At 41.3% G+C, this 27,816-nt stretch overlaps 1 protein-coding gene across 7 annotated transcripts in view; it reads right to left on the reverse strand.

The window, feature by feature from the left end:
- The window catches only part of JADE3 (jade family PHD finger 3), a 70,478-nt gene that overhangs the window by 41,294 nt on the left and 1,368 nt on the right, over positions 1-27,816 (reverse strand). For 3 of the 7 annotated variants that reach the window (XM_064437988.1, XM_064437996.1, XM_064438009.1), the window contains exon 2: positions 10,637-10,689. The exons of 2 other annotated variants lie outside the window; for them this stretch is intronic. Coding sequence is in view for 1 of the 5 variants with exons in the window: in XM_064437980.1 (XP_064294050.1) it covers positions 13,704-13,794 (91 nt within the window). In the remaining 4 variants the exon portion in view is untranslated. Of the gene's footprint in view, positions 1-10,636; positions 10,690-13,703; positions 14,135-27,816 lie in introns of those variants that run through there. 2 more of the 7 variants (XM_064438004.1, XM_064437980.1) reach the window with 2 other exon arrangements.

A 27,816-nucleotide genomic window follows, 5' to 3' on the forward strand; every position in this document is an offset into this window, starting at 1 on the left:
GTAATTAATGATTTATAATTTCTAAATTATGTTTGCTCCTTTTTGCTTATTCACAAATACCTGCACTGCTGAAGTGAGCAAGAAACAGCTACTTGCCTCTACCACCATTCTCTCCTCTTCCCAATCTTCCCAAGGAAAATCAGTGTTGCACTGACTTAAGGCAATTCCCATTTCTGAAAAGCTAGTTACTATGCATTACCAAAAAAAAAAAAAAACACAACAAAAAAACACAGTCAAGCAGCTTATGTAAACAGCAGACAGTTAACAAAATTTCAGAACCTTATTAATCTTATTCAAAGCAAAAACCCATTTCAAATACCTGCAGAAACAACAAATATTTTCCCTTTCAGTTTGCATCAGTGTAAAGAACCAAATTTACCAAATAAACTATGAAGTTTATCCTCTTATTCTGACACATTCCTCAGCACAGTTCATCAGTAACAGAGTTAGCAGAAAGAAGGATGAGGTATCTCACAGAGTCTGAATTCGCACAGCATATTAGGCAAGACATCAGTGACAAGCGTACAAAATGAATCCTTAAATCCAGCCAAGATTTCTGAACAAAACAGCATCTCCAGGGAGTAGCAGTCCTTCCTTTCTGGCTTCGGTTTGTTGCAGAGAAAGGTTAAACATATCCATATGCTACTCAGTACCTGTTAAGACCTATACAGAAGGAAAAGGCAACCAAGAAATTCAAGGAAGTGTAATGCAAATATATCCTAGACCTGTGAGATTTTATTTCTTCACATTTTAAAATAGACTGACAAAAATGGAATTGGCCACAGCACTAAGGAAACTTTCAAGTGGGACAAAAAATAACCTACTTTATCTTATTAAAAAGAAAAACAGCATCTATGTATGAAAACCAAATGATAAGCTACTTGCAAATCTCAGATTAAAATTCTGTACTTAAATTTTTACAATATGGCTTGTCTACAAAAAAAAAAAAGCAGAGGCAGTAGGTAGAAATTTCCAAGCCTCCAAAATGTGGTTTATGTAACTGTTAAATTTAGATTAGGAAGCAAATTATCTTGAAAGGTCTCCAGGAAACGTAGTACAGTAAAACCATTTAAATAGGTCAAATTTCATAGTCAACTGCCAGGGAAATTACAAAATATGAGTACAGTTAATACAACCTTTCAAATAACTAGAGGAAGAGAGATCACTTGTGTTTGGGTTTTTTATTATTATTTTTTAATATCCTATCCAATCTCACAAAAAGGCTATACAAACTGGAAAAAACACCCAGACGGAACTTGGGTTAGCAATATTTGCTGCACTGAAAAGGTTTGAAAGGTTAAACAATTCACAGAAAAGGAAGTTCAGCCCCAAAAAAGTAACATTCTTTATTTCAGTCTAACCAGAAATTTTTTTAAAAAAAAGTGATATACCCCTACTCTATTTAAGAGCCCCATAACAGAGCGACTACATCTATCGCACCCTCCCCTCACTCCCAGAATAAAATCTTCTCAAATTATTCCCTGAACACTGTACAGGGCCTACCACAAAATAACCCTTTTCTCATTACTATTTCATACTAAACCTTGGTTAACATAATAATATGTAATTCAACAAAGGAGGAATGCACCAATTTTCAGAAGTGGCACTACCAGCGACAGCCAATTCCTTTATCATTAGGTAAATAAATAATTTTAGTAGGCAAGGAACTGCATGTAACAGAAGTCTGGCTAATAACAAGGGTCTGTGTGAAGTACAATAGCAACCAGACAGTCTCCAGCTCTGTTTTCCTTATACGTTACCTTTATACATAAGGCAATTTGGCAGCTGCCACAAGGATACCGTGGGTTTAAAAATGAAAGCGGTGTGGGGGGTGTGTGTGTGTGTATAAGTTCAAAATATCTTCCAGCATTACTTCTTTCCTGAAATAGTTAAATTCTGGGCTGAAGTCATCATAAAACTAGGATGAAGAAACCCCAAATATAATCCCCCCCTGCATTCATTTGTGGATTATGGGCCAGAAGGGAACCCTGACATCATTTTGTTTGCCCTTCAACAACGATGATTCATCATTTGGTCTAGTGCAAAGCACTTAATGCCCATCATTTTGCTTTGTGAGTAGAAAAGACAGGTAAGCGATGCTATTTCACATTTATAACATGTTTTGACGAAACAATAAAATACAGCACACCACAAGTACAACTGCCTTCCCTACCCGGCAAACAGAAGTGCAGCTTTTAAATTCTGGCGCTGCATCTGTGCCCCGACCCACCACGAGGGCAGGGGGGACAGATTTCCACCAGAGCCCTTCAGCTGGATCACCTCACACCAAGCAGCTTGTTAAAAATCAGAAATCCTACTCAGAAGAGCAAGTCACCTTCAACACATGCAGCGCCACCATTACCTCAACAGAAACTCTCCAAAAGGCTAGAAAGAAATTAAATCGCGCTCTTCCCTATGCTTGCTCAACACCCGACAGTGACCGAGCAGCCTTATTTTCATCTTTGAAGCAAGACGCATGTGTTGGCCTGCACACAGAGCAGCCAGGTGGGCCAGGCTGACATGGAAATATTTCTGCCCATTAAACACTGCAGCTTTAGCTTTAGCATCCTGAAGACTATACTGATCTGGGCAGAATCAATTTAAAAAAAAAACAACATCAGACCATCATTAATTCAAGCAAATACACCACTGTGTACGTGGTTCTGCTCCTCTCTATTTCAGTCCACATAATTACTTTCTGCTCCTGAACACAACTCTTTTTTTTACACCAGCTGTTTATTAAAGCAACTACTGTTTTCCTAAAACAGCAGTAGAGATTTGAACACAGAAAAAATTATTTCCTTCAAAACACCATATTGAGTTTGAGCAAAAGCCTGCTTTTAAAATATAAAAGAAGAAAAAAAAGCACTTCCTCCCCTGAAACCACAACCAGGCTGGCACTGCCCGGCATTGCCACGCTCGCACGCCTGAGGCGAGTCTGCCCGGCCGCAGCCCAGGGAGCGCTCTTCCTCACCCACCTCCCGGCATCACACCCAGTCAGGGGAAACGCTAAAATGAGGGCACAGCACTCAGGAAAGGGAACGGCTGCCACACAGCAGGTGGATGCTGGAGTCCAAGGTGGCCGGCATGGCAGGCAGGACCATGGGGCAGGGAGGGGCACCATGTTGCTGGAGGGAAGCCATCACAGCTCTCGCTTCCTCAGGCCAGAGTCACACAAACAAATGACCTCTTGTTCTTGTCAGCCTGTTGGAAACTCCACAGAAGCTAACTGATCCCTGAAGGAAACCCCCAGGAGGCAGGGGCTAGCTTGCATACAGCCCTCTAACTATATGCATGCACCAAGCATCGCAGAAAAAGCGCCTACCCTGGCTACGCATGCTCGGGGAGTTCATCTGCTCTGAAGAGTGCTCAGCAGGGGAGACGCAGTTACCCATTGTGTGTTGTCTGTTTTACAGGGCTCCCTCAGAAGAAAACTGGTACCAAACATTAATACTGAAGCATCTAATAACCAAGGGACAAAAGTAAAAAGAAAACCCCACAAGCCCATGTGTACTTACTCAACAAATGCGAAGCTAAGGACAACGTCTGCTTTGATGAAAGACTGGTATGGACGTAGTGCTACTAAAAATGGACCAGTACCGGGTCATCACTCCCAGTGCTAAGCTGAGTAAACAAGGAGCCGCCTGCCCGGGAGCTTCCCCAGGGGGTTCAACACCCAAAGATGGCCACGTGCACTGTATCTGCAAGGAGACTGCAGTCACAGGCGTGCCAAGTGCCGGTGAGAAACAGGAGCAGCACGCACACGCTTCACCAATATGACTGAGCAGAAAAACCTCAGAAAGCATTTAGCTGGGCTTTCTATTTTAAGAACTGGTATGATTCACGTTACCTTGGCTCTAAGTGTTTTGCAGTCTTTACTGTATCTACTCTCAAGATAAGCTCATGTTAAGCAAGCACTGAAAGCCCTGACATTTCAGAGCTGCAGCGCAGAGCAGCCATACATCACACGGGGAGCCTCCGGCAAAGCAGGCAGGCTGCATCCAGGTCTTCCAAGCGCGTATCCAGCAGCCTCGCCGCTGGCTGCCCTTCCTGCTGATGCACACATGGAGTCAAACAGAAGAAAAATCCCTGTGATGCACTAAGTCACTAAGTACTGTCATGCTGTTGTACAGTGATGAAATTGCACCACAACAAGGGGATGGAGGGGGAGGATAGGAAAAAAAAAGGGGGGGAGGGACCCACACAAAAACGAAAAACAAGAAGCCTCACTACTTAATTTTCAGTTAGGCAATAACTAGTATTACTCTAGTTGAAGTGAAGTTGCCACTTCGCCCTGTCTGCCTGGTGCTCCCAGCAGCTGCCCACTTGTATCTGTTTCACTGCTCTCTAGCTGTACTAATGCATGCTTTCATGACAAAACACGGGTAAGGAACTAGTATCACAGGTAGGAACACAGGCAGGAAATATTATCAAAGGAAGGAAGGATCTCGAAACATAGGCACTATTTGGGATTAAGAAAAACAACTTTTCTATTAATAGCATAGGCAACAGTTCTCATATTCTACAAAATACTTGCTTAAAATAATCAGTTAAGTTTTTGGTACACACTAATAAAATAAAGCAAGTTTCACTGTTCTTGTTTTGGTTTTTTTTTTTCTAAATCTTGAATAGTAGAAGAATCAACAACAGTAGCCTGCGTTAAGTATTTTACCTGTTTTGACTAATTTATTTCTTCCTTATAATGCTTTGAAGAGGCTAACTGCTTTGCTGCTAAGTTTTGCATCACTAACAAAACCTAAAGGATTGCAAAAGGCAGAAAACATCAAGTTGCATCTTTATATTCTACTCAAAGGATAAAAGAAAGCAAGAACACAAATATTTTCCTACAGGAAACATTAAGTTGATAGTTTCTTTCCTTGTCTGACAAGAAATGGTTTTCATTTACAATTTGAAAATAAACATTCTGGATGCTGAAGTTTTCCTCAAGTAATAAAAGGGCACTAAGGGGATCGTTGGATAGGAACAATTAAAGGGAAGGTACTGTCACAGCCAGAACTCAAAATAATATTTGGACTATTCCAAATCATTGCTTTAATACTGACATCCTACTATATTTTCTAGCATTTCACATGACATTTATATGCGGTTGCACTATTATTTTAGTTCTCCATGTCAAAACATCAAAATGTGAGTAAAAATTTACTATAAGGTTTGTTAAAGCACTTTTTAGTTTAAAAAACTTTAAAAAGACAACAAAATTTGTCTTAATAACTAATGAACTTAAATTAATTTTAATGGTGAGTCAATATTATGTGCTACAATCTATAACATACAACACAAAGACATTGAGGGGTCTTTTAGTCAGACAGATTTAAAATGGATTTGTAAGAACAAATGCCATTCCAGGTTTATCTAAATCACCAAACTGAGGTAGAAGACGACATTGTTGAAGAGATACTGTGACCAACTGATATTTGCCCATTTTTAAGTACAGAGCAGAGACAAAACCAAAGATTACTATTTTTTCCTGTCATAACGCAAGGTGCAGCAATAGCAAAAAAATAGCAAACTTACCCACGGGGGCTGGTGCCACCCTGGAAAGGGGAACCAAAGGATGATTGTACTTGCCCAAGGCCGCTAAAATGCCACATCTCATTTGAGAAAGCAGTCAAGAGATGTGTCCTAAAGACCACATAAGGTTCAATTTCTCATCAAACAGCCAAGGTGAAACCAAAGTACTTTTCTATTTTTTGAATGAGGGGACACACTGATTAGGGCTGACCACTAACACTCCTCTAAACTCATCCATCCTCTTCCTCCACGCTCACTAAATAAACAAGATTAAAATGAGTAAGACTAGACAACCACCCTTCTACTGTTCCTAGTGGAAAGCACATCCTACTCGAACTGTGCTGAAGCAGGGTAAGTAAATGGAGGTGGCTGTTTTTGGCACAGGAAAAAAGGTGCCGCCCCACAGGGTAGATCACAAACAGCACCAGTACTTGAATAGGTGGAGTCAGAAAGTACAGGAAAATACTGTCCTTTCCACCCTATGAGGATAAGGAACTATCACAGCTGACCTTCCAAAGCTGTGGGTGTGTGAGACAATGAATCTGACTCCAAAGCAGGTCCCTCTGTCCACTCCGGTACTGGGAAGAATGGGAATGCCTACAAGCCATGGAAGCAGGGAGGTGTCTCACCACATCTACTCCTAGGTAAGAGCCTACAACATGATACAGCTGCTGCACCTGAATCCCATGCTGTCAAGAGCAGTAATAAAATCTCTGCTAAGAAACAGGGAGAGAAAAGCAAAAGGTTACAACTAAAAATGCAACTATAAAATTGAAGAAAAAAAAAAAAAACCTTTACAGCAGAGTCACTCTTAAGACCCCATGATGCGATGCAGAGGTCTTGCAATGAAAACCTGCATAGTCAATATGCTTTGTACATGCAACTCCAGTTGGTCAGTGAGATTTTTATAAAGCTGTAAAGAAGACTCCTGCTCTGCAGGCTCTTACCCCGCACAGCTGCAGGGCATGGGGCAGGCTGCAGATGTATCGGTTATCAGGGGCTCTGCAATTGAGAGACGGCACAACTGAACCTGCACTTCAGCACAGTAGAATAAAGCCACCTGAGACTCCTCTTCCATCATTCACCTCCTAAGCTCTGCAACAGCAAAAGTGACCAGTTATTCACACTGAAGCTGTGACCCAGGAGCACCTCAGGCACAGTCTACCCACCCCCTTGGACGTCCCCACCAAGGAGGCTGGGCACTGCTGCCTACCCCAATACCAGCTATGGCTCTCAGTTAATACACACAGAGCCATGCCACACCACCTGCGGACACTTCTGAAAGGTCTTAAGAAGATGACAATACATACATTAATTGAATGCCTTGAAAAATGGGCATTCCCATGGGTCCTTGAGCATTCCCAAATCAGCCATAGCAGAAACTATTGTAGGAGGAGAACAGCATGGAGAGCTGCACGTTGATACAAGAGAGGCACCCTTCTGGCAAGGCCCAAGAGCAGCGGCAACAAGCACTGATACAAGCCTGTCTGGTTTCATTTGCTACACCCGCTGAGCCACACGGAGAAAGCTTTACAGATGAGCAACACTAGCAGATCACTCAATTGGGCTAAGACCAAGGGAGTATCTTCTCCATCCCTCCAGCACCACTGGAGAAAAAGTATTTGCAGAACACAAACCTCCAACTACAGCTGTAAGGGAAGCATGCCATGCCTTTAGGGTAAGAGATTAAACAGACTGAGACTACCCATCTGAGAAAGGAGTATGCAGAATAGAAGAGACCTGCCACAAGTGGTAAAAAGAAGGGGACAGGATAAAGTGACCGCTTGCTGCTTCTCATGGCCCAGAAAAGGGACACACAAAGCAATGGAACAAACTTCAAAGGAAGGTCATTAAGGGGCAGGGGGGAGTCATTTTGTACAAAATTACTTAGAGAAACTCAGTGCCACAGGATGTTGCAGGGGTTGAAAAGTAACAGACTGAAGAGAGTTAGGCAAATGGAGGACAAGGGCTATTAAACATAATATGTCATGTCAATCTGCCGGAAATCCCAAAGTCAAAATTTTTACAAGAAACAGAGTCTATATAAGTTTTATAATGCTTTCTTTCCCTAGGTGACCACTGTTGACCACTATCAGAGACAGTAATTGGCCAATTTCACTAAGGGAGCTCACCTGAAGCCAGACTTACTCATAAGAATTCACCGCTGTGAGATTTTTTTTTTTTTTTTAAATATATCAGTTCCCAATCTGACCTCCATGGACTAGAGATCAGATAGGTGGTCTATAGGGCCACAGTAAATACTGAAACAAGTATGTTTATCAGATAAGATTCTGATTATGACAAGCACAACAACCAGAGGTTCTGACAGTTGACATACTGTTGCCCTGAAGAGTTTGTTAATTGCTGGTCACTGTAGAAAGCTGTTTTGGTCAAAATGATTAAGTAAAAGATTAGATCGTTCCCAGTGTGTTAGAGTTGTTGCTTTTTATTTAAAAAAAAAAAAAGCAACAAAAAAACCACCAACCTAAAACCAACAAATTAAATAAACATGCTGTGCAAATATAGACTACATGCACCTTAAGGCACTATCCATTCAGGATTTTTCTTTTGGAGAGCCCAGAAGAATGAAAGGAGAAACAAAAGGCATCCTGGAACAACCTGAAACATACGCATACATGTGCACATGCATGTGGGAGCACAAGAACTACTGCTCCACTTCAGAAATCTGTGCAAAGGAAAGAGCAGTCTCTGCCTAACCTTATTTTCTCTGGAAGGTATGCCTTTTATACATTAAATAAATCACCATTAAGCATTGTTAAATTCACTGGTGAAACCTCCTTGAGTTTCATATAGCTATTAAGGAACTATTTTACAAAAAAAAAAAAAAAAAAACACAAACCTGCTTTGGAATCTGTTACTGTCTTTTTTTTCTTGTCATTTTTACTATCTGCCACAAAGTAGCAGACACACACCTATTTATATCTATTCCCAACTCCTGTAAGCCATGTCTAAATCTAACATGAATATTTACCGACATATATAGTTACAAACAAATGCTTTATTCCATTTCTAGGTATTTCATTCAAGCTTGCACAAAGCTAAGAGAACACTAAAGAGAATGTGCTTCGAGGACTTAAAAATGGCTAGATCAACTTTAAACTAAAGAAATTTACAAAATAAATTTAAAAAAACAACCACACAACAGAAAAACCAAAATGCCACCACAAAACCAAACAAGTGGTGAGAATTTCTCAAAACCCAACACCTTTTAAAGTATCCAAAATCAGAGTATATAATAGCTTCATGGTTGGCACTTTTACAGAGCAGGAATAACTTGAATTAGAGCTTTCCTGAAGCTGACCAGTAAGACATTCTTGTAAAAGTGACATGTTAGTAAGCTGACAGATATTAAATATAGAAAAACACACAGAAGTGTATGCCTATTTAATTACTCCTCTTTTTTTTTTCCTCCAAGGCTTCTACTCTGCAGAGATTCAATCCTTTAATAATTAGACTTTCAGTTCCATGTCTGAAGTTTAAGAATACACTACTCTTCCATTTCCTTCTATTTTCCAAATCTGGATAACTAGCATGGTGTTCTCATGTGAATTCTTACAGGTTTATTATCTCAAACCTTTCCAAGATACACATCTGAAGTTATTCCGTCACTCTGCTCACTCACAGGGAAAAAAACCAAAAACTGCAGCCAGCATTGTGTTGCTGCATGCTTGAATTCTCTAAGCTCAACTCTTAAAAACCTACTTAAACTACTTAGAAAAAAGTAACCGTGCTTAAGCTTTTGTCTGTAAAGCCCAAACATGACAGCAATCCACCTCATCTGACCCATTAATTTTATTAGTAAAGTCTGTCTGAGGTTGTATTTTCCAACTGTAACGGCAAAGCACATCGCATTGCAGCCCTGCTAACAGTACGGAATCAGGTGGGAGGAGAGACCAATGCTGGTTTTGTGTAGAAAAGAATCACTAAGCCCTGACCCCCTCAAAGACAAAGGGATGGGTGCAAGAACATTCAAGGCCAAAGCTCTACTTGCAGAAAATCCATGGGTAATGCACAATAGCAACTGCACTCCGATGTTCAGAGCCCAGCTGGAGTCTGTAGATCTGGTCTCTAAATTCAGAGTATCTGACACTGAAAACTACAAAAAACACCCCCCCACACCTCCCTTTTTTTTTTTTTATTTAAACAATCAAAGCAGAAGCAAGCTTTGAACCAGAAGCGTTGAAATTGAGATGACTGCATCCCTTCTCTTTGCCACTCCTTATGATCTTTGGTAGCCAGCCAAATGGCTCAGCTTAGCGTCACTTTCCACATCAGTCCAAAAGTTGAATAAGTAATAAAACTTCCATCAGGAGAGGGCTTTATAATCACATTACAGACATGCAACAGAGACCTGCTACCTCGGTTCACTGGACAGCTTCAACAAGGCTTCATAATGAGGTACAGGTGTTAGTGCTAATTAGGAATACCCAGCTCACTGCTGACATCAGCCCCTCAAAGCAATGACTGCACTTTAATCCTTTAAGCCACATAAAAGAGAAGCAGAGAGAGGGTGGACAAAAAAAAAAAAAATCTCTGAAAACGCCTCTGCACTGGACTGAAATATTTTCACTTACTTAAGGGGAAAAAAAATAGAAGTGTCACAAAACTGCAGGAAGTTTACTGTGAAGTATCTGAGTACGTAAAAGAAGCCAAACCTTGTGCAGAACCACAGTTTTTAATTTTAGGAAGGGTATCACCTTGTACAGTATGTATTCATCACAACTATCAATATTTATATCCAGAAAAGAAGCACAGACTTAGAAGGAGTAGAAGCAGCACATGTAAATACTGTGGTAAGATAAAATGATTCCACCTATGCCTACCAGCCTTCCAGGCATTAGGGGCTACCTCAAGATAGATTTTTAACTGAAATTATTACAAGGAGTTCTGCAGGCTGGAACTTCATTGTTAACAACTTCTTTTATGACTTCCTCTCCTTTAAAAGACTTTATATTCTTTTAAAATCCACCAAGCTTTCATTTAAAAGGTGATATCTGAATGCTGAAGGTATATAGGTTCAATTTACACATTGTAAACACCAACACATACTTCTTTTTTAAATATCAGTTCCTCCTTCACTTACATGCCAGGTCATGAGGTAGATGTTTTCGCTTCAGCTGATGACATCACAAGCTCCTAAAAAAATGAAAGGAGTGCTATTTAGGTAGTAGGAGTGACATCAGGCATTTCATGTTTGAGCTGCAATTTAATTTTTGGCAAGTAAGTGAAGGTTGTATTATATTTTTTGTTGTAATTTTCCCAAGAAAATTATACCTCTGTAACATAAGCCGTTAAATTTCATAATCCTCACTTAATATATGGAAAAATTAAATGCATCAGCTGTATGTAGACATGCTACAATATAAATAAAGGAAGTACTACAATTAAAAGCAAATTCATAAGAATAACCTCAAAGCTGACTTTGTCATCCTCTCAACATGAATGGGAATCAACTTTACCAATACCAACAAAACAAAAGTTTAATTAGTATATTCTCCATCTTGTTTTGTGAATATAAAATGAAATGTTCAGGTAGCGAGTGCAATCATTCAGCTGACTTAAGGGGCTGATTTCTCCAAATACACTCATGCCTTCTTCCTTATAAAGGGTCTCCAATGAACCAAGCACGCTTATAAATTCATAGGAGGGCAAATAAAAGATAAGTAGAGAGGGAAAGCTCCATGTGGCTCCTGCCTTAATTCCTCAAGACATTCCTTCGGACCTCTCCTTGACAATCCCCAGTAGCTCAGCTTCCCTGGCAGCGATTCCGCTTACTTGCCCTTTTTAATCTAGTCCCAAGCCTTGAGCAATATTAAGTATGGGAATAGAAGGAATTTTTCCCTCCATCAGCTGCCCGCGCTCCCCTCCTGCAGGATCATGCACATGTATGTTTTGTGCCCTATTGTAATGGACATGGCAAAACCATTAAAGTCGTTACACCCAGCAGATTAGTTGCAGCACTCCTCGGAGATGTCAGCAGTTAGACCAGGGTTCTGTCCTGGCAGGCAGTCCACCCTACCCGTGCCTTAGAGTAAAAAGCTAACAAAACCAGGACCGCTACGAGCTGGGAAACAAAGTATTAGAGAGCAGAAATTCAAGTAAAAACCAAGGAACCGATAACTGCATACCCTGCCAGAAAAAAAAGAATAAAAAGGGGGAGGGGGGGATGGCAAAGTCTGTCTAACTGAAATAAGGCGGTTTCTGGCCAAAGTGTCAGCACCATGCTGTAACATTTCTGCTTCTCCACCCATCTGCAGCACAAGAAAAGGCTACCACCACCCATCCACTGAGGAGTGGCACAGATCCTATTACTTAAGAACTATTGTTGCTCAACTTAGGCTGTGGCATCAAAGGAAAACGTCTCCTTACAATTGGGGCGGGGAGGGGACAGGGGGAGAAGGGGAACACTATGTATTATAGCTCCTGTATATTCACCTTACAAAATTTTAAAGTTTTGTACATGTTAATTTTCTTTGATTTAAGGTTTTGTCTTTGGGGTTTTTGTGTTTGTGTGTTTCGGGTTTGGTTTTTTGTTGTTGTTATTTGGGGTTTTCTTTTGGTTTTTTTAGGGGATTCTTTTTTGGTTTTTTAATTGTACCAGTGTCCTCTTCCCGTCTCCTTGACAGTCTCTGGCTATACCCCACATTAAGCAACTAATTTTGAGCAACAGGAGAAGATCTGTAGATCAAAGCAGTACCAGAGCCAAGGCTGCTGAAACATGAATCACACTACGTGGGTTGAGTTTTTAACTTGAGATAAGCAGATATGCTCCACTGCCACCACACACATGGCCTGAAGCGATCCACAGGGTCCACGAGCAGGAGACGAAGTGCACTTGGTGCGAGCACCGATGGGAGCCTCCAGCCTCCATCCAGAGGGACCCAGCTCGTGCGCAGCAGCAACACGGTGTGCCAAGCTGACACACAGTGAGCGGGGATGGTCGGAGGGACTCGCTTTAGAAGCCCACTGCTGCTCTGTCACAACACCCCAGTATTAACACTGCCTCTACCCTCCAGCTAAGAAATGCCAAAAGCCTCACCCACAAAATGCACTGGGGGAGGCAGGGCAAGGGAGGAAGCAATGTAAAAAAAAAACCCATAATGAAAAATTAATAAATGCCTGGATCAATTTTTCAAACATGACTTCAAATTTTTTCTTATGAGATGTTTCATTATGGAATAATTCTTTAGCATCCCAATTGAACACCTTTAACGTAAGTTTTCCATAGAAACACAAGCAAAGCCCTGGTCGTGGCAGCGCAAATGGCATCATTAAAATGCAACACAGCCTACAACTTTTAAGTGTGAACAAAACCACAGCTTTTGCCTCCCAGCTGAACCACAAAGCTAATATATTTTTGAACTCTTCATTAAAAACACATTTGTTTGCTCAGTTAAATGCCAAGATGAACTCTGAAATACCACATGGTTCAACTAAAAATCTTTTCTTTCTCTAATCCTTACATTATACAGTCATAATCTTCAGTCTTAACTTTACTTATTTCACAGCCACGTACGAATATACAAAATAACATGAAAGATACAGCTGACCCCACAAAATACCACTCCCCCCTCTTTTTTTTTTTTGTTAAAGAAATCCAGTCTTAACATACTAATTCAGAAACATTAAACTAATTCACCTCAAATTAACGAGCAGGGGGCTCTTCGCTAGTAGGTAAAAAAAAACCTAGAAGAGTGCTCCCGATCCTGGAAGGGTGCCAACCCCCCCCCCCCACACACACACCCCCGTCAGCAGCAAGTTCAAGAGCAGGGTAACCACTGCACAGGAGACACTCGCCCTCCTCTCTGCACACACCGTGCCAACAGACTCGTATTTCTACTCCCTGGGTGCATTTGCAAAAAACAACAGGGCAGCAACAGAAACCCTGGCATGGTGAAATAGGAAAAAAAATTTATAGGAACTAAAGGAAAATGTAGACACAAAAAACCAAAACTTTGAAATGCACAGTAGCTTTTCATAAATAAATACTGCCTGGAAACTGAGCGTCACCAGGGGAAAAAGCATCAGGAAGATTTATTTCTTAAAATACAACTTTTAACAACAGAAAGCCATTTGGAAGAAAGACCTATTTTTGCAGTTATCACTAATGTTATACTATCATTCCCTCTGTAATTTACCATAGTACTTACCAACAGCCAATCCTCCAAAACAAGAACTGCACTGGTTGAAAACAGGTCTTTGTGCTTCTCTCCTTAACTGTCCCACGCGCTGCACTGCCATTTTCAAAAAAAGACAGTTGCAGAAAAAAAGATCTGCCAGGGTCCTGGAAAAGGGCACTGAGATAGGACCAAGAGCTCAGACTGTGCATAACCGAGGCTCCGCAGCCTCTCCAGGCGAGCCCCTTCCACTCTGCATGACCCTTACTGCCAGAAAGCTTCTCCCAGCGCACATCTCCCTCAACACAGCTCAAGCCCTTTACCAGGTCTCTCTCTGCACTGCCCCCTGAAGAGATCATCCTTTTCTTCTTTACAGAGTTAACTTCATGTCTGAACACTACGCTTAACTCTTTTGTTATTACATCCTAGCCTTTCCTCCAGACTAAATAAAACCCAGTTCTTTCACCCTCTCCTCATAGGCCATGTTTTCTATATTTCTGATCCTTCCAGATGCTGCTCTCCACCACCCTTTCTAGAGCTGGTGCACAAAACCACTATGAGGTTTTGATGACAATCTGTGCAGTCTTCCAGCTGAATGCTTCCCTACACAGAAAATACTCTTTACTTGTTACAGGAAAATGTCCTTTACTGTCATGTGAGTCACAGATAATTTTGTGTACAAACTCCAGTGCGCTTGCTTTTGCAATGGCACAACCCTGTTGCCTCACGTCCTGGCCGTGAGCAGTTACTGCTGCTGGGCCCATCACTCCCAGCCCCATCCAACCCCTCCTTCCCGACTCCTTCTCCAATCTGTCAAAATAACTGCAAGTTCAAAGCATCTTCTCAAACAGACATGCAGCTCCACCCAGTTTCATCCGGGTATTTAATGAGCAGAGTCCTCATTCCTTCACCCACTTCATTAATGGCAAATATCAATCAATACTGGACCTCAGAGAGACCACCTAAATCTCACCAAATTCACCTGTCATGTTTGAAACTAATTAGTAACTACCCTCTCGGTTTCCTAAGCAGCTGCAAACATTCCTGTGAGCATTTCACCTAATCCATGTTTCCTTAGCTTGCTTCTGATAACACGCATTTTCTGATAACTTGCATCATCTACTGTGCAATTCCCACCTCACAAATGACTTTCAAGACTGAATTAGAAAGCTGGTCTTGTGACGCTTCACATCTCCTTCACAATAAACAATCCCACAGATATAACAACTGCTTATGTGGGAAAGGTATTAGAAAATCATTTTTTTATTTCACATTTTTTACAGACTGTTTCAGATATCTAACACATGTAGCCATCTCCCCATGGACTACCAGTAACATTACACAGATCTCTTACAAAAGGCAGATCAAGATTTTAATACTACCAAGACAGTATAGGAAATAAAGCCAATAGTTTTCAAGATTATAAATAAATTACTGTTTGAAGCAGGAAGGTAATGGTACTCTTCCCCTTACAGTTCTGGAAAAATCATAACAGGGGCAAGTATCCAAATACCAAAACAGTATCCACTATATTTAACTGAAGAGATACTTCCAGGCAATACTTATCCTATGAGGACTAGATGTAGAAAAGAAAAAGTCACTAAGCATTAAGAAAAGTCTTCTAAAATCCTTACTAAGTATTCATAAAATCAGGGTTGGATTTTTGCTTGTAATAAACCGTGATCTGATGCTGCTTCTTCACTAGCTTCTAATAGTACTAACTACAGAGAGTATTCAGCAGCTTCTCAATTTCCACTTCCCTTCCACATTATCTTAGCCAAAAAAGTAATCCAGAATAAATTCACAATCTCATTGTAAAAACCTAAAGATAGTCCATCTCACCTTAAGGTAAGACACGGAGAGCATCAGGAAAGCCTGCAACTCTCTTGCATCTTCACTTGCCTCCACCATCACAAAAATATTTCATTACACCTTTACGCAGCAACAAGCCTATTCTTAATAACCAGTGACTTAGTAATTCCCAGCAACCAATTAAAATTTGCTGGGAAAACAATTTCCCACAGCGGCTTACCCCATTTTCAGACAAACAATGCAGCAGGATGTCTAGAAGGATAGGTTTCATAAGGCAACTAACAAGTAACATCAAGCCGTTTTATGAAACACTCTGAAGTCCTGAGCCCCTAGGCACTCGGATGGTGACCCAATGCAGCAGTTATTTAGTGCATGTGTAGCACCAGCCACTCTGCAAAATACTCAAAACTTCTTATTCGTTGCTTGACGTTACTTGTTACACAATATCATTAACATATATATGCAAAAATGCGAGGCAGGGGCTGAAACAACTGCCCTTACAGGGAAAAGCTACCGAGACCAACATACGTGCCAGATTTAACTTAAACACCTAACCAAGTGCACACAAAGTAGTTCATATTCTTCATAAACTGGTAGGATATTAGCATTAGTGAAACAAAAGCATGGGTCTGTAAGAGATCAGATGTAATGGGATAAATTTAAGAGAAAAAAAAAAGTTTAGGCTTAGCATTAAGGAACCATCCCAACAGTCAGAACTGCTGGTCCATGTCCCCAGGGGAAGGATCTGAGCCCACAGCTCTTGACGTTTAAACAAAGATTGGACAAGAGTCCTGGTAGCTGCGCTGCCAAGACAACATGCTCCAGCTCAGCATTTCTCAAACTGGCCTGAGGGCAAGGCAACAACACATGGGACCCGAGTATAAAGAGGAGGACTGCACAAAGCGGTTTGTTGAGCCTGTCTGCACTGAGGACCGCACATAGCCACAGACACAAGTTGCTGTGGAGCAGCGGACACTGCCTCTGCTGCTCTATAGCACACGTGCGTACTGCTGCATGTTGGTGACAGCAAAGCAATCCCAAGTAGCTATTCCACTCTTACCTCTCTCTTCCCTACATCGGAGACTGAGGGATACATACACACCGAGGGATGCTAGAGCATACAGCTGCATGCGAGGACAGTTACCGCACACCAGCTCAGGTACGTGCTCCTCTTTTTCAAGATGAAATGCTAAGGAAACGTATTAGTTCAGCTGGGTGCAGGATGCTCCTCTCTCCAAAGAGTGGGTATCCCCCATGGCAGCTCACACTGCAATGCAGAGTTGTGTAGCAGAAAGAGACCACAAGTGCCCGTGACAGAAGCCTGCAGTAGAAGAGCTAAATCGGGATAAAAGTATTGGGAACTGGTAGGATGCTTCCCGGAGCCACAAAGCCTGGAATGGAGTACAGGCAGAAGTAACAAATGTATTTTGATGCTACCTACTACCAGGAGCTAGAGAATGGGGCTGTGAGCCACAACCACCAAAACCAGGATATTTACACAGATTTGGAGCCAAAAAAATAAATTCAGTCCTTGAGGAAAGGGAACACTACATGCCTTGCCATTAGCCACAGCCACACATCAGCCAGTCAGATTTGAACTGTCAACCCACCTCATTCGACTTGTACGTGCTGTCCTAAACAGATGCGCTTGCGTGCATTTCCTAAAGCTGCATGATAGCAGTACTATTTCATCCTATGTTCTGAAGGGAAGCTCAAGTGGACTTTTCGGAAGCGATAATCTATGTGACCTAGAAGCACCTTTTCCCATAGTTAATTTCCATTATTTAATGCAACTACATTTGTGCACAGTGATGGATATCTTTAGTGGAGATCTTAAAATTAAAAATAAAGCAGTTCACCAAGTGTGAGAACTTCTTAAGGACGGTAACAGATGTTATGTTTCTGATGGCACAGCCATGCTGTTCTCATAGACTCTGCAGCAAGTCCCACGACCCCACCACACACACACGAGAGTCACAAGTGCTAAAAGCAGCATCACTGTTTCTTGCAGAATCCTCCACACACTGACAATATAAAAGATGAAGGGCCAAATTTAGATTTCAGACTGAAGTAATACCAAACCGCGCACTTCAATGCCTTCAAGTTAGATCTCTGGCTCTGAAAAAAGAAGAAACAAACCCCGTAAGGCTTTAAGTCCCCATGCAGCAAGTTTTAATGCTTTTACAGTGGAACTCAAAGTACCCAGCACGTTCAGGACAACCAGCTCACACACCAAAAAGGGAACGACGCCAGAAATCTCTCCCCTCTCGCAGATTTAACTGCTGATTTGCAGCCCTGTAAACAGATACCTCTGGAAATCAGACCCATGCTTGGACCTTTCTTCCTCCTCCCCTTACCTCACACGCACTCTTCAGGCATCCCATTCAGCATCGCCTGAGGCCGAAGCTGCACACCTGCCAAGGCTGTCCCTCACTTGGCACCTCACCTTCCCAGCCCTCCTCCCTGTCCACTGAGATTCAGCCCCAGACGCCTCCTCCCTCCCAACCCCAGCTACCAACCCCCGGCCCCTTTCCCTCAACCCCTTTCCCTCGCAGGACTCTGATGCTGCCTACCTGGAGCACGCAAGCACCCGCAGCCATCCCCAGCACTCTGCTGGAAGAACAGTCTGTGCAAGCTTTTCTTATCTATGTCATGCTGTTTAGCTTCGACCTCTTACTTGCAGGATGGCCACCAATTGCTGGGCAGTGTCAGGAGGCGCTCCTGCCTCAAACCACCACCAGCTTTTACAAAACAAAGGAACCTGCTGAGCCTCTGTTCCTATGATGGTCAATGCAAATAGAAGGAAGAAAAAAAACAAACTTACAACTGACTGACATCAGTTTGTTTAAAGAAAAGCTTAAGAACAATTTATACCTGAATTACAGGAGGAAAGATATCTCACAGCAGGATGACAGTAGTCAAGAAAAGGCCCCGTCTCCTTTTCTGGATACGTTAAATTGTAATGCTCACCAGCCTACAATGCAGGCGTTCACACAGTCTAAAGAACATTACTTTCAAGTTTCTTCAACTGCTCTGGGTACGAGGAATTTCAGTACTTAAAATAGTGTGGATATACTGAATATTCCTGACCTCGAAGGTGGTCTCAGTGCCCACAGAAAAATCACCCTCATAAACAGCTCACCTCATATCAAGAAATTTAGTCAGTATTTAACTGAATGATAGCCAGTTCCCAAAGAAAGAAGGGCAGGAAAAAAGTAAGGGAGTGTTAACTTCACTTGCTCACCACAGTGATTTAAAGTACTTTCGACATCCTTAATCAAGCTTGGGACATTGGTATTTATGAGATTTCATAAGGAAAGGCCCCCTGTTCTCGCTTAGTCAGACATCTGATCATCACACCAGCACTCAAACCGTCACCTCCCCCTGCAAACAAACCCCATAAATAAATAAAGCACCCAAGCTTTGCACTTAAGACTGCGAAACACAAGGCTTGAAGCACAATCGAGTGACAATTAACAAAGCAGCAGGCACGAACACACAGTGAACGAGACTTCATCAACTTCATCCTTTGCCGCTGCAAATTCCATAGCAGCAAACAAAAAAGAATTTTTCCTTGAAGATGATCTTAAATGGTCAGAAAGGGTTGGGTTGTTGTTTTTGTTTTTTTTTTTACTGCTATGAAAGAGAAACCGGAGTCAACTAACTCATCCTTTTCCAAAGCCATCATCAGACAAAACACCTGACAAGCTCTGAGAAACAAGCAGGGAAATTTTGGCCTTGGTGGACTCAACAGAAATTGAAGTCAGTACCAAAACAAAGCCAGAAATGAGCAAAGTGTTTATCTGATGAATTTGATGAAGTCCTAAGTGACAAAACTGAGTTTTTTGTTCTCAAAATTTTCTGATGCAGATATGCTAGGGAAGGGGAGGGAATTGCAAGATCAAGTTGTAATGCAAGAGAACTATTCCTTCAAAGCACCCACTGACAGAAGATCTTACTGTCAAAAGGAAAAATGTGACCTTTAATAAAAATGTCTATAAATATACAGGCCTTTATGATTTCTTGTAGTTTATTAAAGTAAGACTTCAGCTATATATAGCTGTCGCCTTTGCAGAGGCAAAGCTTTTGACATTATTTAGCAAGGGGTTAAAGTAGACATACAGAGGCTGTCACTCACATACCGAAGGACTTCCACCAGTTCTGAGGAGGAAAGCAGGTAACACTGCCCCTCGCAACAGGCTGGTATTTCTGTGCTCCAAGGTCCCCTGTGCTACACTTGCCAAATCCCCTCAATGACCCAACTGGGGGGGAGGGGGGGAAGGAAAAAAAAAAAAAAAGATGAAAGAAAAAGAAGACAGCTTGCTTTAAGATGTTTGCTCCCCAAGAGTTTTACATCACCACTGCTTACCTGAAGCATAAAAACTTCTATAATCCTGTCAGTCCTGGAAAGCTCAACAGAGAAATTAAACACAGGAGTTGAGCTTTTTCTCCTTTGAGAACTGCCATCATGCAGTTAAACACACAATTCTGACTGATTAAAGCTCTCATGAAGAGGTAGAGGTGCTACAGAGTACCCTCACTTGGCATTAAAACCTCTTAAAGATAGACCTAAAGATGCTTCATTAAGGCCAAATAAGTCTGGTACAGGAGAGAAGCAGGCTCAACTTCCATAGTCCTCATGCAAGGGCTGACAGTAAAGTCCTTTCTTCAGAAGTAAATGTGTATGACCAGTCTGATCACTATAATGTAGTTACAGCAGTGCAACACCTTCAAATTTTTAGAAAAGCAGGTTTATTTGCTAGAATGACCTTAATATAGATTCCCTAAAATGATTTCACGCAGGAAATTAGAAAAGCATTTTGAAAAAAAAATTATCATAGGGCAGAAAATGGTTAGAAAATTATTTGAGAACAATTATATCCTGTTACTTTTAGGTGTTTTAAAAGTTACTCCACCAAACCAATGCTTTGCCACTGTCTTGCTTTTCCAGTGGTTCCTCTTGATACATAAAAGTAAGTTTGCTTTTGAAACATACTTACTATCTGTACAAAACATGCATCAGCAATTGTATTTACACTAAGTCAAACACACAGATTCAACTTGCTTAACCCAAGTACAACTTACACATGTACAGGCATAAGAGCATGGAACTTCTTGTTAAATATGCAAGCAAAAATACTCATCACACCAATACAAGCATTCACTGAAGAAAAAAAAAGTGTTGTATCACGAATGCTTTATTTCCTATGAATATTAAAAAATACAACCTGGTTTTTCAGTAGATGATGCTTTTACATATACACATATGTATACCCACACAAATGTATTAGACACAAAAAAATAGCACCTCACGTAAAACAACTGATGAGGGAAAAGCCCCTCCTCATCAGACCTTGCAAACCTACACAAACCTTATTAAAAAAAAAATCCCAACAGGTCTACCAAAATATTTTCAGGCTGATTGCAAATAATCTTGAAGTCCATACTGTCTGGAGTCTGGGACCAGAGACAAATTTAATTTGACCTAGCTGGTTTATAGGGTCCTGAGAAGGCTGTGAGACACTTCCTAGAAACGCTTTTTTCTCCAATAAGGTAAAAGTTGGAAAGTCAAAGCAAAGAGGAGAGGGGACAGCTAACGGGAGGCTACAAAGGCATCAAAGACATGGCTGGGAAAGGTAAGTAGGAACTATAAATCACATTCAAGCTGTCATGTGCGCTTGAGGCTTTTTTTTTTCTTTTCATTTTACTTCAGATGTTTTTTTCCAACTCTCAACGCATTCATATCTCAGAAGTGGACCATTTGAAATGTGGAAGTCAAGCATGCAGAAGCAAACACGCAGAAAACAAATTTATTTCAATAATCTTAAAAAGATAATGAAATGGCACCTGCAAAAGCTGTTAGACTTCAGCAACCTAAATTCATGCATATTCCTGTTTGCTCTTACATATAGAGGCTTCTGAAAATCTACAAGTAAACAGAAAATGCCAAACAAAGGATCTAACACAGCACTGAAGGCAGATTAATCCACGTAATGGGAGTCACGGGGCTCTGACTGACACTGAGCTGATTGTCAGGAGTGAAAGCTTCCTAATAACTTACGTCCCACCTTCTGAAGTTTTATGGCATTTACAGAGGATGAAAAACAAAAACACACACGTCAGATCTAGCAAAGAACCATATACATTCAGTTTTAAGCAACAGAGGAAAGACAGAATGCACTAAGTACCGATACATAAAGTCATTTTTAACCTCCTCCTCCTCCACTGAGCTCAGGCCAGAGTCTTTATATTTGACAACAGTTGTACCACAGCTATTTCTCCTCTGCATAGGCATGTAGATCCCGTTAGAACCAGTCAGATCTCTGTCAAAACTCCAGCAACATACACAGATGTAACCTGCTAGCCACTAGCAAAATCTCATTCAGTTGCCACTGTAAGTAAACTCTTTGTACATTAGCTGTATAAAAATGTGTTTTTATCAAAAATATGCTTGCTCCTAATTTCAACATACATATACAACTGAAAAATACCTGAATAAAGAAAAACTTCAAAAATTTCAAAAAACGTCACTGGGAAACTACAGTATGAAATCTTTAAAAATACAACAACAAAAACCAAAACCAAACCAACTAAACTGATGGATACTAGTCGCAAAGAGCACACAAACCCACGATTTCTATTTATATAAAAATTTAGAATTATTTCATCCCACAGTCTTTTCTTTTTTGGTCCCCCAAAAGTGAAAAAACACTAACCAAAGAAATTGAAATTAATTCAGAAATTAATTTCTGTAACATAGACAAAATATTTTGCAAAAATGTTTTCCATAGAAGAAAACACCATTAGGCAGGAGCGAGTTTTACCTCCTATGTATGCCAACAGCCATTCCAATATTGTTGCTCATAAACAAGCACCTCGTATTAAGATCAACCTTTTAGTTCCTCCCTCACCCTTAGCGCATTCTGTTGCAAAGCTGCAAGTTCAAATTTGTCAGGCAAAATGCTTCACTTACTTCTTAAGATTGCTCATTTCATGCTACGCTGGAAATGATTATGTTGTTAACATAAGGAAGACTGCAACTTCATTATCAGGTTTAAGTATCTGCCTTTCAGTTGCTTAAATGACAGTCAATTTGATTTTTGTAAAAGAACACAACTGCTCTCAAATTAGGCTGAAGTTGAAGAGTTGCTAGAACTCCCCCAAACAAGGTTAACCCTATCAAAGCGTAGCAACGCTGACAACCAGTAACCTTCCCCTTCCCCTTGTCAGACCAGCAGTCTGCATTCTTGAAAAAAAGACAGAAATCTGTTTTCTGTGCTTGAAATGAGCATTTCTTCTCCTTCCTATCAAACAACAGTTAACAAGGTTTACATTGCACTGCGGAGCAATCACCTGTTATCACTATTTCAGCCAGTTACCTGCTGGGAAAAGAGCCTATTTGCATGAAAGCAGGAACAAGAGTGTGAGTTTGTTACTCCTTTTCCCTTGCAAGAACTAATAAAAGTGGGAGAGGTATTGCTCCTACCTCTCCTCCTGCTGAGGCTCCTCCTCACCGGATAATTGCTGAGCCTACCATTTTCTTGTGTGTCTCCGTAACTTGGTTGCATACCGTGTATTTTACCTCAACGAGATTCTTGGGTGGGTTTTGGGGTTGGTTTTTTTCAGTAAGGCCAAAACTTGGTGGGACATGGCACTATTTCAACGATGAGTCCTCTACAGCCACTTTGATATCAAAGCCTGCAAATGAACACTGGAAGAATATTAAAGAAATACAAGCAGTTAAAAGCAGAACAATAAAGAGAATTAAAAACCGCAAGTAATCCCACTAGGGACATTTTTTTCCTCCCTTGTCAGGATGCACATTTCTCCTGTGCATTTTTGTATCCAGCAGTTCAAGATGTAAGATCTTCTATGCAGCTGCAGAAAAAAATACTGCCATTTTATTCTGCTATACGTGACACATAAGTAATTTTAAATATTTGTGCATTAAAAATAATTTTCTCAATATCTTTATGCTTTTTAAAGGAAGCATTATTTTAAAATTATCTGGTCTGTTAAACCAATACCCACATTTTTTAAGTGGTATGAATGAAAGCTCAGAGCTTAGTTATGATTTTCAAGTGCTGGTGAACACCCATGTTTTGGTATCAACCTAGCAGCATATCAACCTAACAACCAACGTATCTATAGCAGAAAACTTTTGTATAACGTTTGTAGCAGATACGTCATTTATTTGCATATTTAAAGCATTTCAGTCATCTGGTATTACATGATAAACTATAGATCACAATTAAAAGCTACTTTGCGCACAGGCATGTCCCATACAGAAGTTTTCCTCCCACTAATTGATCATCTACCCAGCAGCATATTCTGAAACAAGAGCTACCTACCTCTAAATTTAAAACACAGCTCAGAAAACACTTTGTAATACAGTGGCACAGAGCTAACTATTTGCAGTAAAGGCTCCTGGTCAGTTTTTTCGCCCTGCGCAGCCCGGTAAGCGGGGCACCACCCCTCCCTTCGGAGGATCCCAGGCACCCCAGCACCTACTCACCCACCGCACAGCACTAACCCTTGGAAGCTGTTGGACTTGCTGTGCATCAAACCACTTGCACAGGCACGAAACTGCTCTCCAGGACGTGAGCGAGAGCCTTAGCCTTTCACCAGCAAAGGCTAACACAGCCAGGAGCTTTTAGCAGATATGACAGACCCTCAGAAAACATTCAAGCAAGATTTTTTTTAGAGTGGGCAGGGAAGGCAAAAGAAAAGGAAGGGGGGGGGGAAGCACTGGACAGTAGATTAGCCAAATAATACACAATTCCCTCTAGACCGTGTGACAAGCACATTCATTTTAGCAACCAGTCAGGCATGTGTATAAACCTGTTTTTTAACATCTCCCTACAGCTCTAATTAAAACACAAGGAGGCATTAACGACACGATATGTTATGTTCCGCATTCAATTCGGTAAGCAAGAAACACAGCTCTGTAATCTAATGCTGAAGCAGGTGTACTTTAAAGAAGGAAAGAACTCCAAAGTTTTCAAACAAAGTTTAACAAGCTAAGGCAAGCATCCCAGTATTCAGTCCAGGAGAAAGTTATAACAAATAGCATCAGCAGTCATAAGCTTATCCTCCCACCTTCTTCTGCTCCTCTAAACAGGGCAACTTAACAACTGCCAGCAGAGCCTCCGCAGCCGTTCTGGCAGCTCACGGTCTCTCCCATTTCTTCAAATTCAAGTAAAGCTCTACAAATGCCGGAGCTTTCACTAGGCCCAAAAATCACACATCCCAGACTGCTCTAATCCCCCTGTTCTTGGTATCCTAAACACTGAAATAATATCTTAAATGTTGGATAAGTTCAGATGCCATCTAGAGATGGGTGACTTAGAAGTAAATAAATATGAAAGCACAAACAGCCCAGGGAAACAGGGAGGTGGTCGGTAACTACACAGACGTGGAAAGGCAGAGCCAGCAACATGTGGGTCTGACATCTCTCCACAGAAGTCAACACCAAGGCTGTCACATTATACTTCTAAAACTTCTTTGCCAGATACCGTCTTATAGCTGAAATAAGTTCAAGTATCAATAAAAATACTACCTATAAACACGCTGTTTAGGGGTTCTGAACACCAGATGTGCAGCTGTAGCTGTAAGACAGTATAAAGGAAAGTCATTTAAAAGTGACAATGTAATTGATCATTTAACATGGATAAATATAAAAGAAATCACCTCCCCCCCTCTTTTTGTTTTAATTAGCAGCATTAAGTTAAAATCAGCTGTGTGCTAAAATGCAGAATTTCATCTAGTTATCTCACTTTTCAGAGCTGCCATCCAGCCCTACACATCTCCGGCATCTCCCACTCCCACCTGACCCAGCCTCCGCCAGCACAAAACCTGCCAGGGCCCTGACATAACATTTTGTACATCAGTTCTTCAAGAAGCAAATAGCATCTGTTGGCTTCCATTACATAAATATCCCCGATAAGAGCTATTATTAACTTGTTGGTTTCCATTTTAAGTAAAGTATGTCAAAATTGCATTTATGTCTCCAATTAAATGAAGCCTCAAGCGTTGTAAGCACTTCAAGTCTTCAGAAAAGAGAAATGCCACACGCTTTCAGAGAAGGGGCTCCCCTCTCCAGAAATTCATAAGCCCCTGAGTCCCCTTAGCTGTAGCTCCTGCAAAAAGCATGGGAGCGGGGAAGAGATTAAGCCAGCACAATCAAACAGCGAGTTTCAGCTAAGTCCATTTCTGTCTATATTGCAAGAAGTCACCAACCAAAAAGCAACACCACCACTGATCGAGACAAAACGGCAAGTTTTCAGTTGTAAAATGCATCCAGAGAATGATACCCACGCTTAACAAAATACTAACTTCTAAATTTCGGTTGAATACAACATTCTTTGTTATTAAATTGCCCTGTATTTTCTGAAGAGCAGGCGTAATGCTACACTAGCAAACCTGTTCAGGTAAGAGACCCCAAAAATACATACCAACTTCTAGAAAAGACTTCCAGGGACTAAAGGAGAAAGACACAACACAGAAACAGAGGTTCATATAAGGTTTTCATCCATGGATCATAAAAGGGGCGCTACAAAAAATGCGTACACATTCCTACTCCAGGTACATCCCAGTGTCGCTGAGCTAACCAAAAACGTACCGACACCATGCCGTGCTCCTTACCTCCAGGGCACAATGGTCAGAAATTAACTTCAAAGATTGAAATATGCTACCTAAAGAGACCACGGGAAACATCAGAAGGATATCAATTTTTAACTCAAACTCAGGGCAGCTTGTACAGGATTTAACTTCACTTCTCACCAGCAGGTCTTACAAATCCAGCTGTTTTCACCATGGCCTCGGACACCTGCCGTCGTCAGACCAGCCAAGAGTTCAGGTCACCAGTCAAGGCACCCCACAGGCCAGCTGCTGCAAGCTCTTTGGGATAAATGCTCGACCCCACTCAGCACATGGTAGCTACTTCAGCAACCGTACCCACACGCGCCTGCCTATGCGTAGGTATATGAAGCTGTACAGGGAAAAATAATAATCAATTGTAGCCGAGCAGCCTTTGTAGATTCTCCTCCATAATCAAACCACCCAGCCCTGTGAAAACTGCGTGTGTTTAAAAAACCAAAACAAAAAGCCCACAACAATCTCAGGTATCCCAATAAATCCCAGACGCAAACTTCCTGATTTTCTGCCACAGAGAGGAAATCCACAGAACCGCAGAGAAGGAAAAAGCTGGGTTTATTCCACCACTACACTGACATCCCCTAGCCCAGGCTTTTACAGTCACAGCTGATTTTCATGATTTTAACGAGATCCCAAATGAACGTGCATCCTTGCCAATAAATGCCACTGCGTATGTTCCTGCATCAGCTCTCTACAGACCTTTGTGGGTCCCGGCTACACGTACATAACACAGATAAACAAAACAAACAAAAACAACCCCAAACCCCCAAAAAACCAAAAACCCACAGTGGCACTGACTGCCCCAGCTCAGGGGAGTTTTTCCTGCTCAGGGAGAGAAGGAGGCCTGTTCTGTAAAAGGAACCTAGAAAGAGGAAATATCAAATGAAGGACAGGTACTTGAAACAGCTCTCATGATTTTGATGATGTTTACTGCATACAAAGCCCAACTTTTGCAGAAGAGAGGTTTCTTCTGCTCCTCTTTGGCATTATAAACAGGGTACGTCACGTCTAGTCTGGAAAGAGGTCAGAAGTTCAGTTAAAAAACAAAAAAACCCACCACAAAACTTTGGATCCTAAAAGCACTAACTTGCTTTTAATTTGAAAAGGCGCTTTCTTAACTAAAGGAACTTCAAATTGCATTTCCTCCCTTCGGTAAGGGCAGGCGGAGGTTTTCTGATGTCCTGCTAAGGAGCTCTGGGGCAGGCTTGACAGTTACGCTAACATGCCTTCATCCAGGTCGCCCTTTCCTCTCTAAACCCATCCGGCTCCGCATTTTCAGGTTAGCTCTAACCATCACTGAGCTACAGCCTGGTTTCGCAGAGATGAGCAGGTGTGCTCGAGATGCTCTACAGAGCAGCCCACAACAAGCACCAACGTGACGTAAAAAGTTGGCTGCAGATAAATCATTTCACGTGCACTAAGACAAAATACAGTTCTCTCAATCTTTCAGCTGTAGCGCAAAGGCTCTTTGACATTAACGGAGAGGCAGGATAGCCTTCAAGTTTCTAGAGTATTTTAATCACCGGATTTCTAATTGCAACTGGATGCCGTCTCCAGCATCACCTTCTCCTGAAAAAAAAAATAGGCTTTACTTTAAAGTGCTAATTCAGCGATATTTTAATTAAAGTACATAGCCACTCATTAAGACAATTTGTGAACAATAGCTGAACTCTTCAAA

The sequence above is a fragment of the Phalacrocorax carbo genome, chromosome 1 (genome assembly GCF_963921805.1).
Source record: "Phalacrocorax carbo chromosome 1, bPhaCar2.1, whole genome shotgun sequence".
Classification (NCBI taxonomy): domain Eukaryota; kingdom Metazoa; phylum Chordata; class Aves; order Suliformes; family Phalacrocoracidae; genus Phalacrocorax; species Phalacrocorax carbo.